Source organism: Apis mellifera, linkage group LG7, assembly GCF_003254395.2.
Source record: "Apis mellifera strain DH4 linkage group LG7, Amel_HAv3.1, whole genome shotgun sequence".
In the NCBI taxonomy this organism is placed as follows: domain Eukaryota; kingdom Metazoa; phylum Arthropoda; class Insecta; order Hymenoptera; family Apidae; genus Apis; species Apis mellifera.
In genome coordinates, this window is record NC_037644.1 from 3,797,324 (window position 1) to 3,816,315 (window position 18,992).

Sequence of the window (18,992 nt, forward strand, 5' to 3'; positions counted from 1 at the left end):
TTTTTTTTATTTATCCTACTATTTAAATCTGGAAGCAATTTTTACATAAAATAATATCTTTGCATAAATTTTTTGTAAATAATTATTGAAGTAATTGCTTATAATTATAATTATATTATAATAATGTTATAAATATTTATTGATAACTATGTTAGAAAAAAAAATTAATCAATAGAATATCCAAAATTTGTTTTCATATTATTATGTTTATTTCAAGTTTTTTTTATTCAACAAAGTTTATTTGTAATAAATAGTTTTAATATATTTTTGTTTAAATTTTTTAAATTTCTTATTGCTTTCATATTTTTGGATAATAATGTACATATAAATAGTTTTGAATAGTTTTAAATAATTTTTAAATATGAAATGACAAATTGTTAAATATTCAATTATTTTATGTATGTATGTATATATATATATATATATATATATATATATATGGATATTTAATGGAGAAATTTGAAATAAATTGTTTGTAAAATAAAAAAGAAAAATGTTTTTTATTAAATATTTCTATTCTTTATTTCATATTGTTAAAATAGAAAATTATAATATATAGATATTTCAATATTATAGAAGATAAATACTTGTAAAGTAAAAGTATTTACACATATATTTCAATAATTATACATGTGAGCATATTTATATCGTATTTTTATATATGAAATAATATGAATTTTACTTCATTGTTGTACATGATGAATGTACATAATATAAAAAAAACTTTTACGAATAAATCTGTAATCATAATTTAATAACATATATTTTATATTTTATTAAATCTAATTCAGGAGAAAAAGAGAAATTTTTCTTAGAAATTATAATTAAAATATAGTTTACAAGAAACAGATCATAAATTTTTTTTATCATATTTAATTTTAAATATTTGTTTAATCTTGTATGATCATTTGTTTAATCTTGTAAAAATATTATAACAATATAATACAATTATCAACATACTTACCAAATATAATTTCTTATTTTTTAAAATCATTTTAAAATTTAATTTTATAAACAATCAAGTATTGCTTGTTTGTCAAATTTAAAATTCGCCCAAATCAATGAAAAACATTCTATGGGATATTTTTGAGCTTCTATTGGAAAGAAATGAGATGCACTATGACTCATTACCATAAATGGAGATGGAATACTTTTTAAATCTGTTTGCAATTTATTTGCTGCTTTTCCAAATAATAAAGATTTAATATTTCCTTCTGTAAATTCTACATTTCGAGAATCTTGAGATGTTTGATCTGAAAATGATAAAATACAATTTTCATTATATAATAAAATTTCTTTAATAATATTTGTTAATAATATATTATAATATATTATAAATAATAATATAAATAAATTTTAATAATATAATATTAAATATTGAACCTTTTATTTCTGTAGCAAATGTTTGAGCCTTATAATTAAATTCATTGCACTTTATAGATTGAATAGCTGGATCCATTAAAAGTGAACATGATTGTTGATTTTGTGGACTATCTGTTAATTGTTTAGCTAGTACAGTTGATGTTTCTTCTTCATTTTGATCCCCGAATAAGTTACGTTTAATTGCTGTTTTAGATAAAATATTTTTATTATCATGTATACCACGTCGATTTCTTGCAGGTGAAGTATTAGATTGTCGGAAATTTTTAACATCCTTAAAACTTGGAATATCATTCTAAAAATAATTTATATACTTTTCAAAATTATTTTCAAAATAATCAAAAAAAATATACAGTTAAGTAATAGATAATTTAATTACTTGAACAGAATGAGGAGGTAAATGTCGTTTATTTTTTGAACTAGTTTCAACATCACCCAAAGATCTATGCCTATGTCTTCGTATTGTATTTGTATTTGTATTTTTGTCACGTAAATGTTTTTCTTGTATCCAACGTCTCATTCTCCTATTTCAAAATTATTACAAAAAATAAAAATGTATGTAAAATTTAAACACTTTAATATATATAATAAATAATAAATAATATATATCATAATATAAAAACATAATTATTCTTTATTGAAACATTAAAAACTGTAGAAACTATTAATAAAATATTATCTATAATTCTACTAATGAATAATATTAAATATTTAAAAATATCAATTTTAAAAAATCATGATATCAAAATTATGCCTTTAAAAATGAATATTATTGATACATAAGATATTAATAAGACAAGTCATAATTATAGATATGTTAGTTATAATAAAAAATAAATATCTTATGCTTATTCATTAGTGGGATTATAGATAATATAATATTTTATGTATTTTCAATGTACATTTTTAATGTAAATTCTAAATGAAATATTAATTATTAATTAAATTTTTATTTGTTAAGATTAAGTTATATTTTAGTTTAAGAATTATTTTAATTTCATTTCTAGAACTTTGCATCCAAATAAATCATTATTAAATTATATTTAAATATTCATAACTTTAAATAAAATAATTTCCTAACATTGAATTTATATTGTTAGAATATATTCATTAAATGCTATTGAAAGACAAAAAAAAATACTAATAATTTGTAGTGCTTCAAGAAAATGTTAATCATAAAGATATATTTTTTATTAAGCTTGTAAAATTACCTTACAAAAGGGATTACCATGAAAAATGCATTTGGACCAACTCCTGTTTTTACTTTTGGAGTCATATCTTTTTTATTATTAGGTAAATCAGCTAAAGAAAACCATTCTACATTTTTTATTTCTTTTCGTGTTTTTGGTTGAAATTTTGTATCTTTTTGAACACCACATATTATGTATAATCTTACTAATTGTTCATTTATTGTTGACTCGATGTATTCATTTTCATCTATCAAATTTGAAATGTCAAAACCAGTTTCTTCTAAAACTTCTCGAACAGCACAATGAGATGGATCTTCATCCTCATTAACTTTTCCTTTTGGAAAACTCCAACTACTTTTTGCCCAATAACTTTGAACAAGTAATACTTTAGTCAGATCTTCGTTCAATACAATTGCTCCAAAAGTTGGAACATTTTGTTTATAGTCACGCCATTGTTCAAGAATATTATCTATGTTAGCTACATGAGGTTTCAAAAAAGGTATATGAAAAAAAATATGCGTAGCAAATTCTCTCATACTACATGGTCTTAATTTTGGATTTTCATCTGTACAATAAAAATCTAAATAAAACCAATGAGCTAATTCGATTTGAAAACATATTCGAACTAAATCTTTCCTTTCTTCTTCAGGAACATTAATAATAAATCGACTGAAAATATCAAAATCATATAATGTTAATAAAATAAAATATTGCTCGATATTTTATATATTATATTATATTATATTATAAATATAAATATAATTAAATAATATAGATAATAAAATAATAATAATAAAATAATTTTTTAAAAATTAACCTGCTTAAATCATCGAGAATGTCGGATGGTATAGAATGATCAACCATTTTAAAAATTAATGAAACAATTACAATATTTTCTTTTATGACGAAACTTTATAAATACAAAAAATGTACATAATCATTATAAAATCATAGATTAAACATCATTTTTAAACTATCAAAATTGATTACGTTTATGCCATTCAATTTCTTTTATCAATTGAAATCGTGAAATCGTGCCATCTAATTGTTGTCATCAGTACTAATATTAAATATGTTATATGAAGATGTCAAACAACAATCAAGATGCAATTATCTATAATATGGTATAAAATAAATATTTCTTTTCATGAATTTAATAAATAATTTCGATTATATAATAAAATTATAATTATTATAAAATTTTTAATTATGTAATATCAATTTATAATAAATATGTAATTTTAATTTTGAAAGTTTGGTGATGGATTAATATAAAATTTAGAAGACTTGATACAGAAAAAAAAAACAAATCTTAAACATAAAATTTTCAAAAAAATTTCATCCAATTATTTTCCGAGAATTAAAAAACTTTCAGCACTATATATTTAATATTACGTATATAAATATATAAATATTGTCTATCTAGATATCACTATATCATTGATTATTACATTGACAATGATATTATTATAGACACTTTAATAACATTTGTATACATAGTATGAAGTAGTTAATTACATCAAAATAGATCAATATATATATATTCAATATATAATACTGAAAATTTTTTATTAATTTTCAGAAGTAATAATTGAATTAAAGTTATATTTTTTGAAATTATTTAATTTGTTCTCTTCTATTATTTTTCTAAATTTTAAATTTTATTAATTTTTAAAATTTAAATTTTAAATTTTAATAGATCACTCGCATTTTGAAATTTATCTATGTTTATAACATTTTATATTGAAGAGATATTTTGAATATTATTTATAAAATTACAATTTAATTTTCGAATTTATTTCGATGTAAAATGATACTTTCAAAAATAACATTGTTTTTAAAAAAATTTTTTAAAAGAAAAAAAAATTATAGATAGAAATAAATATATTTATAATTGAAAATATATTTAAAAATGCTCAATGAATAATATTGTTATTATATATAAATGTTTTATATAAATTATCTTATAGTAAATATAAATCAATTAAAATCTCGAAATTCTTCGAAATCAATTAAAATCTCGAAATTTTTTGAAATTAAAAACTTAAAATATTTTTATAATTCGATTATATTATTTATCCTTATATCTTTATAAACAACTTATATATAGTATATATAACTTACATATAACTTACAAACAAAAATGAGATCCTTTATTTTAATAGTTTATTGTTTTAATAGACTATTAATAGACATATTCATTTATTTTTATGTAATTAATTATAATCCGATTAAATTTATGTTTAAATTTTATTAATTTCAATTGATGTAATTGCATCGTTTATTAGTTTATTTAAAAATTAAATATTTTATAATAATATATAATTTTTATTTATTAATTATATTAATCAATAAAAAAATCTCAAATTTTAGTAAATCCTATAATTATAATTCCTGAAAAAAATTTCGTATTACAATTTATTTGCCGAGATACATAAAAAACATATAATATTTATAATATACAAATATTTATAGATTAAATTAATTTTATAGATGTTTTCATATGACATTAACTTATACACATATACATATAGTAGATAAAAATATGTCATATCATTTAAAACAAATGAAAATTATAAAGATATATTTTGTAGATTTATATTGAATATTTCATTGTAATCTATCATTATTACAATAATGATGACTATTACAATGAGGTACAAACAATTAAAAATTGTAAAAATTATAGTCTTTTAAGATTTTTATGATAAATGCACAATATAATTCTTCAATTTTCATTAAGTTTAGATAAAAAAGTTACAAAAAATGATTTTTATTTTCAATTTCTATCAATTCCAACTTTTTCAAAAAAATTTTTTATATATCATATGATAAATTAATTTTTCTAATCTAAATTAATTTTCAAAAAAATTTAAATCATTTCAATGCAATTTAAAAAAAAAATATTTTGTTTTAAATAGTTCTGTACTTTAGTTTATAAACATTAATTAATTAATTCTAAAATCTGTTGCAATATACATTCTATGCTTTTAGTATTATTTGTCACTTTCAAATCCCATGTGTTTACATCATCCAAATCACATTCAGTTTCTGCATCATCAATACCTATAAAATATTTAAATTATTTTTTAAATTAATAATAATGTAAATATAATAAATAATAAAAGTTATAAATTAATTATGAAATTCACATTAAATTAATAAATTTCAATAAATTATATTATTGTTTATTAAATTTAGTATTAATTCTCTTTTTATATACCTGTTACAAATGTCCAACCACGCTCAATTCTAATTGAATCATCTGATTCAATACGAATTGTTTTACATATATCTTTAAAATTTTCTGTAAACCACTGTATGTCAGTTTTTCTTCGTATATCGCTTACTATCCATATTGATTTATCGTATGCTAAAATAAATGAACATATATTACAAAATTTTAATATAAAATATTAATATAAAATTTTTAATATTATAATATAAAATTTTCAACCATTATATATATCTAGAGCCGCACGACAAAAATAACCTTGGTCTGTATTTCTAATATTTTCTCCCCACTTTGCCATTTCAAGACGATAGTTTTCTTTATATTTTCCATCTCCCATTAGTTGATCAATATTTAAACCATGAGATTTGGCCCAATGAGATTTAATTGGTGCAGATATTTTTATAATTACACTGTTATCAGACCCAATTCTATTAAAAAGAATATCAATAATAATATTAAATTAGTATATTATTAATATACTATAATATATATTATAACCATTTATTATAACGTTTTATTATTTTTATTAAAAAATTATAACCTTTCATATAAAATGTTTGTAATATAATCTTTTCCACATTTTCTTTTACCGCTAAATAATAAAATTATTTTTGGTTTTGAAGAATTTTTAAAGTTTATTGCACTATTATCGATATGTTGACTACTCGCCATTTTGTATTATCACTACAATTATTTAAAAATTATTTAAATATTATTTAAAATAACAAAACACCGTATAATTATTCATTTAAGTTTTTTAAATTATTATAATTTTCTTAAATTATTAATATTTATTGTGTATAGAGTAAAATTTCGATAATTTGTTATTTTTACTTCAATAATATCAAATAGTATAAGATAAATAGCACTTTATTTTTTAGTATTATATTGTAATATAGAATGAAACACGATTTTGGGCACAACTCATATAAGACTCACTAGATTTAGAAATAGAAGGATTCAGTATAACATTAATTTTTTTTACATTTTTACGTACTTACATCATTTTATTTTTAATTATGTTGTATTTTTATCTTTTTAACTCTATCATGATTATAATTTATATATTTTATATGTATTTCTAATTATAATTCAAAACTAATATATTTTAAAAAAATATTATTTACTTATTCAAAAATATATATTATAATAATATACATATAAAAAATATATATTTCAACAATTTTTTAAGTGTAAAACTATTAACTGTCAGTTTTATTTTATGTATCAAACACTATTAGAAAATACTAATAAAAATCGATTAATATTTTTGATATTTTAATTTAGAAATATATTTATATGAAACAATAAAAAATACGAATTAGGAATTTTAATGATTTAAATCAAATCAATCGTTAAATCAAAATATATAGTAAATAAATAATCATTTTCATACTTATTTTTTATGTTCTAGTTTTTTATAATAACATAATTAATAATAAAATAAAAATTAGTAAACTAACATCTTTAATAAAAAAAGCAAATTATTATATAAAATTAATTATAAAAGGTTATATAAAACAAAATTAAGGCTTTCCATTCACGAAATATTATGTCAGAGACATAAGAAATATAATCATTTTATTCATGAAATCTTACATTAAAATTGATTCACTAATATTTATCTCTTTACTTTTCTACATACAACATTCATACAGAAAAATATTTTATTTTAACAGTTATATCTCTAATGCAATTTTCGTGAATAGTCAGTTTAATTTTAATGATATTCATTTTTTAAATTTTTATTACAATAAAATCATTGATATTAAAAAAAGAATTATTTTTTAGCTTCACGAAGAGCTTTACGTTTCTCTGCCCTTTTTAATTGTTCTTTGGGTTTTAGATTATGTTTTTTGGCAAAACGTTGATTTCTTAAGAATTTGAGATCCATCTAAAAAAATATTAAAATAATAAGATATAAACATAATAAAGATATATTCATTTGTATAAGTAATGTTAATATAAAAAAAAAAATAAAAAACAAATAAAAAAATTAAAAATTAAAAGTTAAAATAAAAAAATTGATAGCAATATTATAATTATAAATTCTATTCATTTATATATTACAGATAATAAAATTGTTAAAAAATTATTTAAACAATTTAAACTTACACCAAGTGTAGATTCATGCCTATAACGTTTTGGTTTTTTGATACCATTACGGTGAGCTTTACGATCTACAAATAATTAATTAAAAATAATTAATTAATTGCTTTGTATTTTATAATTTAAGAATAATATAAGATAAGATTAATTTTTAATTATATATATACATTTTTTTCACATAATAGAAATCATAACCTAATAAATTAAATTAAATAACCTTCTTGTTCCTATATATTTAAATATAATAAATTTTTTATTCATACTCACTTTGATTATGATTAGTATGATTCTTAGACTTTGCCATTCTTCCGTATAATTCACTTAAAAAGAGAAAAAAAAACTTAATTTAGATGATAAAAAAATAAATAATATTTAAGGTTATAAATTCTTCAAAAAAGAATTGAGAAAAAAAGATTACAAAAAATTAATATTAAAAAAAGTTATTCAATATTAAAAATAATTTAATAATATCAATACATTAATTAATTTAAAGATTATTTGGATAAAATATATTTAAAATAAAATTTTCTACTTACGTGACTTAGTCTTAAGTTTTCGGAAGCGGAAGTTTCAGATGAAAAGAAATAGATTGGTAACGAACGATAGTAGCGCCTTATGTTGCTGGATATTTCTTTTTATTTTTTTTCAAATTCAACTTTTCAATGTGCAATTTTTTTATTTTTTTAAAGTTTTCTTTTTAAAAGATTATTTAACGATATATGTTTTGATTTAATTTTAGTATGAATAGATAGAGAAGACTTAATATCAAATATATTTTTTATTTCTTTCTTTGAGATTTTGTTCTTGACGTTTTCACTATTTTATTATGATTCTCAATATTATTAATTGAATCTAAAATAATTAATTATAATACTAGTAATAATTGAAAGTGAAACTAAGTTAAAAGCAAACATAAATAAAAAAAATAAATAAAAGGAGAGAGATTACATTATTTAGGATAAAAAATAAAAAAATAATGAATCAATATCTTAAGCGTATTTATTAGCAATTCATAAACATTATTTTCTTGCTAATTTGTTATATGCTGTTTAATCACTTTATATGCTGTAAAATCTTTATTTCGCCAAAACATCATAGTAAATCAATTAAGTACCAATGTTATAAGCTATTTACAATGTGCGTCATATAAAATAATGCCATTATAAAAAAAAAACGAGAAACATTTTTTTGATTGGATAATGAAGAGAATCAATATGGCGGTTAACCTATAAAATAAAGCATTTTTAAATACGCATTTTGATTTCATACTTTTCTAAATTAAAATTAAGATTTTTCTATTCATCAAATTCTATCAATTTGCAAAAAAATATCTTTAAAGTTTTATGTCTTTAGAAATAAAATTTAATATTGATAAATTTACATACCGTTGTGAATTAATTAAGAGCAAATTCAACCATAGATTAGATATAGAATCGACATTCAATATATATTTGTGTTATATAATCTTGAAACTATGTAGTTTTATATATAATTCTTGTCACATATAATTCAAAAAATAAAAAAGAATTGCTCTCGATTCTTAATCCTGTTTTTTTTTATTTACTAATTTTTTATAAATTTTTAATTTTTGGCAAGATATGTACAATATAAAAACTCTAATTATAAGCTTAAAATTATTATTGAATCATATTGGAATGGAGAATCAATAAAATATAGATTTCCGATATTTTAAATTTTTATAGATTTAAAATTTTTTTTTTCAATATGTATATATATTATATTTACTATAATTTAAGTATTATGATGCATAATACTTAAAAAAATAATAACTTATTTTTTATTATATTTCCATTTTTTTATATATTTGAATTAAAAAACTCATGACGAATATTCGATAAAATAATCGATGATAAATTATGATAAATAATAAATTTTTTCGAACAATAAAAAGAATTGACTTTAAGACTATAAGAATTGACTTATATTAATTAGACATTGTATAACAATTTGCAACTCTAAGTTTGCAATAATGTATTTTCATAAATTTTCTTTTTTTAATTTTTCATTGCTTATTTTCATAAGATTAAAAAATCAAACAAAATTTAATATTTTATAATATTTTTTATTTTATTCAATATAAATAAAAAAATTCAATTATATTTAAATATATTTATTATTTATTGATCTAATCTTAATAAATACCGTTTGGTTTCTTCAATCAAGATATTATTTTTTTATTTCATATTTTATAAATAATCTTGGTTTCCAATATTCGAATCCAATATTCGAAATATCAATATATTACAATAAATAATCTGTTTCTTTTAATGTAGTTCTGCAATGTATATAATAAGTAAAGTAGTGAGTAAAGTAAATTTTTGTTTATATAAAAAGTAAAAATACGTACATTTCTCTGAAGTGCAATTTTTCTGCTGTTAATGCAAGCTTTCTAATATTTCGAATGGTGGATGCTGCAGCAATTTGCAATTCTGGATCTTCTGATCCCACCAAACGTAGTATATGCTGAAAGTTTTCAATATAAATATGCATAAATTTTTATAAAATATAAAAATTATACAATGATGAATAAGTTAAATTATTAAATATTATAATAAATATAATATAATTTTTTTATGAATTTATTAAAAAATTCTTGATCAAATATTAATTTTTGTTATTTTATTATGCCATTTATCTTCCCAAATATTATATATATTTTTATTTTAATATTATATATTTTATTATTTTAATATTTTTATCATAATAAATAAATAAAATGTAAATAATTAACTTAGTTGCTACATTCAAAATATATCAATATAAATTATAATATAAACATAAATATTTCTTATAGAGAAATTTCATTGTACCTTTATAATACCAGCAGAATGCATAGTAATACAATTCATAGGTTCCCTGCTTAAATGATATGTAGCTATACAAACTCCTCTAAGAACATCTTTATTCTTGCTTGTCATATAAGAAATTAATGGAGCAACTGCTTGTAATTGACCAAATTTAAAATTATTCTCTCCCCATTCACAGCAATGAGCAATGGCTAAGGTTAAATTTGCACGCAAATTTTCATCTCGCTAAAAAAGAAAGTAAAATAACGAATAAAAATAAGAATTCGTAATAATTAATGAAATTTGCAAAATCGAAGATTTTTCAATTTCATCTATGAAGCAAAGTGTTTCGAATGAAAATTTTTAAGAAATACCGTGTTCACTAGGGCGGCCAGTTTATCCACTACACCATGATCGCTAAGAATGCCTAAATTTTCTGGATCTACAGCGATTTCAGCAATAGTAGCGCATACTGCACTCAACACTTCGTTGTTTGAGTTGTCGAGAAGGCTGACCGTGAGTTCTAATCCACCCACGAATGCTCGTACCATTTCAGGAGAATCTTTCGCATATTTAATGCAAGGCACCAATGCCAGACAGGAATTTATTTTGATCCTGTCGCTGGGATGTTTGAGCAACGACCAAACTAATCGGACACCATCGTTGACATGCTCCGGATCATTGATGATATCCATACACATTTCATTTTGAGCGCATTCTTTTATTACCAATGGTATGTTTTCTAATAAAGGCTCATATGTAGAACTTAACAACTTGATCTACATATGATTTATGTTTTATTAATATTTTATGTCATATTTTTTAACCGAGAGATCAATTTGTCATTTTGAATTTAATCGTATAGAAATATATTATCGAAAGAAAGTTTCATTTAAAAACTTAAAAATTTAAAACTAAACATAAAAATAAAACGTAGAGAAAAAAGATCAAATCACAATAAAGATATTTATATTTATATATATAGATATATAGATAGAGTAACAAATATTTACATTTAAAAAATTGAAATTAAAAAATTATATAAAAAAATCTGAAGAATACAAGATTAAGAAAATAAAAATAATAAATATCCAATAACTAATAAAAAACAAAATTCGTTATTTCTAATTCAATTTCATATTATCTTATATTATAAATCTTTTTCTAATAAATAAAATATTTTCATGGTAAATAATAAATAAACAATTACCAGATTTGGCAATCCTTCATTGATCCTCAAACGGTCTCTATTAACAGGATCTTTGCAACATTCTGCCAATGCTCCTACAACATTCGCTTGCACTTCTTCATCTTCAATTTCTTCCAGAAATTGTACCAAAGAAGCTATTAAATTATTTTGATTGAACCTTATGACGTTCTCTGGACTCAAAGCACATTTCCATATTCCACCTGTGATAGCAGCTAGCAATCGTTTATTAGCACGAACTTCCTCTTTTTCTAAAAGCTTGCACAATATATCTAGACCAGACGATTGGCGAACCATGTCTCTGGCGACTTTGTTGAGGCCACATTTAAATATTGCTAGAGCACAGTTTTCTTGCAACTTAATATTATCGCTTTTTAAATGTCGAACCACATCATAGATAATATCTGTTTTCTCAAATGATTTGCGAAACATATCCTGAAGAAAACATGAAGATTTTTTTTGATTGATATAATTTTATAATATTTTATAATAATTTTTATTTACTTTTTAAATATTATCTTTTAAATAAAATTTTATTTATTATTCTTTTTATCACAATATCTGGTAATCAATCTGATAATAATAATAATAATAGTATATATATATATATATATATATATATATATATATATATATATATATACATAAATAAATATCATTTACCCTATTCGCGCATTGGTGAATAGTTCCAATCATTGGTATTATAAGAGAAATATGTTGTGATTTTAAGAAACGTTCCATGTGACTCACTACACCATGATTGTGAAGCAATTCTCTTATTTTTGGACTACTGCTTAGTGAATCTAAAACTTTAGCACAAGCTATCGCAACCTTTATCAATTCTTTATTAGCTTCATTTAAATTATTATATGGTGTCTGAAGGACAGAATCTGGTATATCCATTACATCCAACTATAAATATATTATATTATTTTTATGAATATTTTCATCATCAATTTTTCTAATAAATCCAGAAAAAGAAGAAATAATGAAATCTAATTAAGTATTTAACAATAAATTAATTTAAAATGCTTACAATGAGAGGTATTCCATTTCTAATTCGTATCTGTTTTCTTGCTTTCCTTATTCGTGCGACAATAGCCATAGTTTCTGCAGCTAAAACCTTTGCAATAGAATAATTTTATAAGTTTAATTTTTTTTATATTTTTGAAATTCTTATGTAAATAAACAATCGATAATAAAATTCGTAATAAATGGAAAACTAACTTGAATATCTCGAGCTGGATATTTTAACATTTGAATCAACGGTGTTACAATACCAAGATCAATTAGATGCCGTCGCATATCGATCGATGCTATGATTTGAAGTAAGACTGACAACGAGCCGTTCTGACATTTTAAATCTTTTGTTTCGAGTAGATTCACTAAAATTTCTAGACCTCCCATATCTCGAATTGCTTTTTGTATTGTCTATTATTATACATAATTAAAATTGAATTTTATTTTTTATACACATCAATTTATTAAAATTAAAACTTACTGCGAATATTGTTATCTAGATATAGAAATTAATTTAAAAAATTCTAAAGTGTGTAAAATTTTAAGTGATTTAATAATTATATAATAATGTTAATAAAATTTGAACTATTTAAAAATTAACTTTAATATTTGTATTAATAATAATATTGTTAATATTACTAATTACGATAAGGAAATTAACATTAATAACTAATATTATAACTGTATAGAAAAAGAAATGAATTACTCTATTGGATAGATCGTGATCTTTTAAAAGACAAACAGCCACCATAGTTGCAGTTTGATTTCCTGCTTTCATATATCTGATAAGTTTCTGTATATGCCAAAATTCTGATGGCACTTCCGGACCTTCCTCTTCAAAAAATTTTACTTCTTCATCAATTTCAGATTCAGGTTCGTCATCTGAACTCTCATCTTCTTTTTTTTCAGATATATAATGAACCCTCGGTCCGAAAGGTTGTCCTGTGACTGCTGATATTAGTGGTTTCGGTGCTTCTTCTGGTTCAAGTACTTCCAAAATATCCGGTTCGATTCTTTATTTAAAAAATATTAAAACGAAGAATTATAATTATATTATTATGATTATATTTATAATCGCAGAATAATAATAGGTCACGGAACATAATTGATACTATATGCAAATATTAATCGGTTATAGAATATTATTTAATAATAAAATTATTAAATTTATAATTAAATTATTTATGCAAAGAGAAAATGTCGTGATATTATTTTAAATATGTATATTTATAAAAGTTATTTTAAATATAATGAAAGATACTAATAAATAAATAAAAGAAGAAATATTAAAAAAATAATATAAAAGTAAAAAATTAACTCTTATCTTTTGATATATTAAAAAATGTAATATTTCAATAAATTTATCAAGATTTATGTACAATTTTTCATTTAGTTAATATTATAAAAAAATATTATATTATAATATTTAACTTACGTTGGTGGTGGGTCGATGGATATCTTTTTTGCATCTTTTTTTCGTTTTGGTGGCATATTTCTCTATTTCTGATTATAAAGAAAAACTAACACTTCGATCAGTTTTTTTTTGCATATATGAAATAAAATAGTTTCCTTGTTTTATATTAAAGAATTTGTATTAAAGAATTTGTTAACCTCCACTTTGCGCACGCATATATTGATCAAACAGTTGTTCAGAATATGTGATCTATAAAAACATTCTTTCTATAAATCATATTTTTTTATTATTTTATTTTATATTATCTTTTTTTAATTTTATTTTTTATTAAATTTTTATTTATAAATCTATTCTTCTATTTATAATCTTTACATATTTTGAAAAAAAATCATTAAATTTTAAATTGCATAATTCTTTAACTTTTATTTTATAATTTATAATAACAAATACTATCTTTTAATATCTTTTATAATTATGTTTGATTCAAATTAACACTTTTATAATTATAATTAGAAAAATCTTAAAAATGAATCTCTTCCCAAAATAATGTTTACTGACCTGAATAAGTGATTTATTAATTAAATATATTGTTTTCATGTTTTCTTTACATATATGTATCTACACAATAAGGGCAAATAAAGTCGAAAAAAATCGAAAAGTTTAGAAATACTAATTTCGATAATTCGTACATATAAATAGATATTATATTAAAATATAAATTCATATGACAGATAACTATGAAATTACTTGATATAAAATATTCTGAATGTAGTGACATTTTGTCGAACGATATTTATTTTTTATTTATATTATATTTCTGTTTCGATTCATCGCATTCAATGTATACAATATTTCGTATTAATTATGTCAATTGAGATTTACAAATGACAGGAAAGGCGTAAAAACATTAATTATCCTACATTCTAAATTTTAGGTTAAAACTCTACAAAATTTTTGCCCATTCGTTTATTAATGTCAAAAAAAATATTTTCGTAGGAAATATTCTCGAATATGATAATGTACAATGGTGGTTGATGTATCAAAGATAAAATTTACTTATGAGATATCTCTTTATGCTGTTAAATTGATGAAAAAATGTATAATACGTATGGCTGAAATTTATAAGCATTTTACTCATCATTAAGGTATGATAAATTTAAATGTGTATGTTTCTATAATTTGAAAAATTTGATATTTTATTCGAGTGTTACAGAATGAAGAACGTCGAGGAAAAAGGTGGAAGTAAAGAAAATCTAAGAGCGGTTTGTAAAATTGCTAAGAAAATCAAATGTTCCATATACACATATATGCTACTCCGTTTTCAGTGGTGTTACTTTTAATATCTTTATCAGTATGGCTATGTATATGTCGGTGGGGATTTCGATATAATTTAAAAGATCGAGAAGTAATTATTTAAACTATTAATTACTATAGAATACAATTGTAAAATTATTAAAGCATTTTTATCATATTATAATCATATTTTGTTTTTATGTGTTTATTATTATCAATTATATAAATGAATAAGTTATAATAATACTTATAAACAACTTGTACCTGCAGATTTTGTCCTGTTTAATTTTGTACTTTATTGTCATCACTTTGTTGAATATGTTCTTTTTGGGCCACATGCAATTTTATTGCGATCATCCACATGGAATCAAAAATTAAAAGCTTGTTATTGTAACACGTAAGATTTAATATATTTAATAATGTATATGTACTATTCACTATATTTGATTTGTTTAAAAAAAAAAATAACAAAATTGATTAATATTTCAATATAAGTAAGTGAATGTTGCATTAAAGTATTTATTAAATTTATTATATATTGAATTTTGTAAAAATAAAATATTTGTAATATAACAAATATATCATCTGTAATTATTATATTACATTATATTTTCTTTAAATCGATATTAATATATATATATATATATAATACATTAATCGAAATATTAATATATATATCAGTACTCAATAATTATTTAAATAAATATATATTTTTTAAAATTATATTATTTTTTGTTTTAATTAAAAATAAAATATAAAAACATATTGTTAAAAATTAACTTAATAATATAATAGAATTGTACATAAAAATACAATATTCAAATATATTGTTTATGAAAATAGTATATTTCGATTTATCGAAATTTACTAGGTTAAGTTTCTATGTAAGTTACTAGGTTAAATTTTTATAGTAACTTACTAGGTTAAATTACTACAATAAGTAACTTTATTCTAACAATTACTTAAATTTAATCTTAATTACTGAATATATTTAAAAAAAATACAAGGTAATTAAATATTTTATTTAACTAATATTTCATTATTTTTAAATAACAAACTTATAATAACATTGATTTGTAATTTAATGCATTATTGAAAAGTACATAACCTTCAAAATGTTAAACAAAAATATATATTATTGTAATATATATATATATTACAATAAATAAAATATATATATTGTATATTATCAAAAATATATTTTAATTATATGTTAATTAAAATACGAATTACAGTAATTTAAAGCTATATTGCTTATATAATCTAATTATTAATAAATATTTACATATATATTTTGTTACTAAATATATATATTATAGATTATTTATTTTATTCTTTATTCTAAATTCATATTTTAATTATATTGTAAGAAAGTTACAATGCATAGTTAATAGAAAATATGTTAATGAAAGAATAAAAGGATATATATGAATAAAAAAATTAATAAATTAGTTTATTATATATATTTTTTATATAATATATATTATATATATATCTTTTTTCAGATGGGTATGCGTAGACATGCTCAATTTTTTGCTCGAACAGTTATGGTTCAAGATAATAATATAGAGAAAGCTTCTCGTTTATTGAACAATATATTGTCAAAAGAAGGTATTTTTCAACAGTATAGATATACAAGATACTATGAAAAACCTACTCAAACAAGAAGAAGAATTAATTATGAAAAGTGTAAAGCACTCTATAATGAAGACATGAATAGAAAAATTCGTTTCATTTTAAGAAAAAATAGAGAAGATCCATTTCCTGGTTGTTCATAAAATATTGGTTAATTTTCATATTATTTATTAAGTCAATATATAGATGATATGATTATAATATTTTTATTTTATATTATCCATATGCATAAGTAATTAGAACATATTCAATAAATTATAAAATTTAATCAAATTAATCTATTGAATAAAATACAAATTAATAAAAATGCATATACAATATTTAGTTTATTCATTTAATACATATAAATATATAATACATAAAGTATACAATTTTCTAATAAAAATATTAAACTGTATTATTATATTTTTAAAATTATATTATTATTTTTTTAAACTGAATATATGATATATCATAATAAAATTCTTTTTTAGTCTTTTATATAACTATTTCTTATTTATGTGTATATATATATATATATATATATATATATATACATACAAATAACATATATAAAAAATATACTTTTAATAAAATTTTCCGATGAAATATTTTTTTCTGTTACTCTTTTATTAAAAATATTTCTGAATTAACAAAATTTAAAAGAAAAAACAAATTTTTATATTATGATATACATATTATGATAAAAATTAAAAATTTATATTAACGAAATTTTTACATTAATCTAGTTTCTATTATTTTATAAGAATACTGAAATATATATATATATATATATATATATATATATATATATATATATATATATATATAATACATATTATAATATATAACACAAATAGATTTAACACAAATTATTTACATAATTCGAATATAAATAAAACAGAGATCGATTAAATAAAATAAGTATTACGTTACATATATAAAAATAATAAAAAAATTTATAAATAATATTATTATTATTATATTTGTAATTATTTTTATAATTAATAGTTAGTATTAAAATAAAAGAGATTTTGTTTATAATACTATTATAGTATATAATATTGACGAAAAATATTTTAAAATAACTTTATATAAAATGTAAAACTTTATTAGCAATTTAATGTTTTCAATTTCTAAATTATATTTTTAAATTTTTTATATTAAAAAATTTATATAAGCAACTTAAAATCACACTTTGTATGGTGGCGCCATTGTATGAATTATGTGAATCATCTATATTAGATCTCCGTTGATAAATAAGACTCATGACGTTTTTAAATCGATTTAAAAGTGATTTAAAATTATATTTATATTTATATATATCAATAATTTTAATAATTTTTATTTTAATATTTAATGAATGGTACAATATTTTAAATCAATTATTAATATTTATAATTGAAGTGAAATGATATATTTATATATCATTATTATAATTAAATATGTCATTAAAATAATTCATAATAATTATAATAATTATATATATAATAATAATCATTTTTTAAACATTTTTTAAGCACTTTAAATATTTTTAAAATATTTTTGAAATCATTATTAAAATGATTGTAAAATCTATTTTTAAGAAAGATTAAAAATATCGTATTTATAATTTATATAAATATATAATATAATATAATAATTTTTATAATAATTTAATAATTAAATAAAATTTTTAACTTCATTTAATTTTATGATGATTATGGTGATTAATAAATGTAGA

At 19.3% G+C, this 18,992-nt stretch overlaps 5 protein-coding genes and 1 long non-coding RNA gene across 7 annotated transcripts; 2 read left to right on the forward strand and 4 right to left on the reverse strand.

Annotated features, from left to right (window-relative positions):
* Positions 1-964: 964 nt before the first annotated feature.
* LOC412521 (m7GpppN-mRNA hydrolase) lies at positions 965-3,596 on the reverse strand. Its single transcript, XM_016913259.2, has 5 exons — positions 3,388-3,596; positions 2,592-3,239; positions 1,760-1,904; positions 1,384-1,675; positions 965-1,253 (listed from the first exon to the last, which is right to left on the reverse strand). Exons 1-5 carry the CDS (start codon positions 3,432-3,434, stop codon positions 1,009-1,011), a joined length of 1,377 nt encoding a protein of 458 aa, XP_016768748.1. The 5' UTR covers positions 3,435-3,596; the 3' UTR covers positions 965-1,008.
* Positions 3,597-5,454: 1,858 nt separating this feature from the next.
* LOC725018 (phosphomevalonate kinase) lies at positions 5,455-6,501 on the reverse strand. The gene is made up of 4 exons (XM_001120920.5): positions 6,347-6,501; positions 6,028-6,233; positions 5,794-5,943; positions 5,455-5,636 (listed from the first exon to the last, which is right to left on the reverse strand). Exons 1-4 carry the CDS (start codon positions 6,475-6,477, stop codon positions 5,515-5,517), a joined length of 609 nt encoding a protein of 202 aa, XP_001120920.1. The 5' UTR covers positions 6,478-6,501; the 3' UTR covers positions 5,455-5,514.
* A 1,033-nt stretch (positions 6,502-7,534) lies between these two features.
* Positions 7,535-9,343, reverse strand: LOC724631 (60S ribosomal protein L29). The gene is made up of 5 exons (XM_006560849.3): positions 9,300-9,343; positions 8,451-9,140; positions 8,182-8,234; positions 7,921-7,985; positions 7,535-7,699 (listed from the first exon to the last, which is right to left on the reverse strand). Exons 3-5 carry the CDS (start codon positions 8,216-8,218, stop codon positions 7,586-7,588), a joined length of 216 nt encoding a protein of 71 aa, XP_006560912.1. The 5' UTR covers positions 8,219-8,234; positions 8,451-9,140; positions 9,300-9,343; the 3' UTR covers positions 7,535-7,585.
* A 721-nt stretch (positions 9,344-10,064) lies between these two features.
* On the reverse strand, positions 10,065-16,050 carry LOC412162 (armadillo repeat-containing protein gudu). 2 transcript variants are annotated; one of them, XM_026441746.1, is made up of 11 exons: positions 15,920-16,050; positions 14,384-14,611; positions 13,655-13,961; positions 13,156-13,359; positions 12,965-13,051; positions 12,592-12,840; positions 11,932-12,363; positions 11,096-11,500; positions 10,746-10,967; positions 10,283-10,398; positions 10,065-10,210 (listed from the first exon to the last, which is right to left on the reverse strand). In XM_026441746.1, the coding sequence occupies exons 2-11, from the start codon at positions 14,437-14,439 to the stop codon at positions 10,177-10,179; spliced, it is 2,112 nt and encodes a 703-aa protein (XP_026297531.1). In that variant the 5' UTR covers positions 14,440-14,611; positions 15,920-16,050; the 3' UTR covers positions 10,065-10,176. The 2 variants fall into 2 exon arrangements, with proteins under 2 accessions (XP_026297531.1, XP_026297532.1); XM_026441747.1 differs by lacking the exon at positions 15,920-16,050 and adding an exon at positions 14,921-15,047.
* On the forward strand, positions 15,111-16,034 carry LOC107964775. Its single transcript, XR_001703792.2, has 3 exons — positions 15,111-15,507; positions 15,576-15,767; positions 15,926-16,034. It is a non-coding gene; the product is annotated as an uncharacterized LOC107964775 (long non-coding RNA).
* Positions 16,051-16,547: 497 nt separating the features above from the next.
* On the forward strand, positions 16,548-17,601 carry LOC113218892 (28S ribosomal protein S21, mitochondrial). Its single transcript, XM_026441648.1, has 2 exons — positions 16,548-16,662; positions 17,161-17,601. The coding sequence occupies exon 2, from the start codon at positions 17,161-17,163 to the stop codon at positions 17,431-17,433; it is 273 nt and encodes a 90-aa protein (XP_026297433.1). The 5' UTR covers positions 16,548-16,662; the 3' UTR covers positions 17,434-17,601.
* The last annotated feature ends 1,391 nt before the right edge of the window (positions 17,602-18,992 follow it).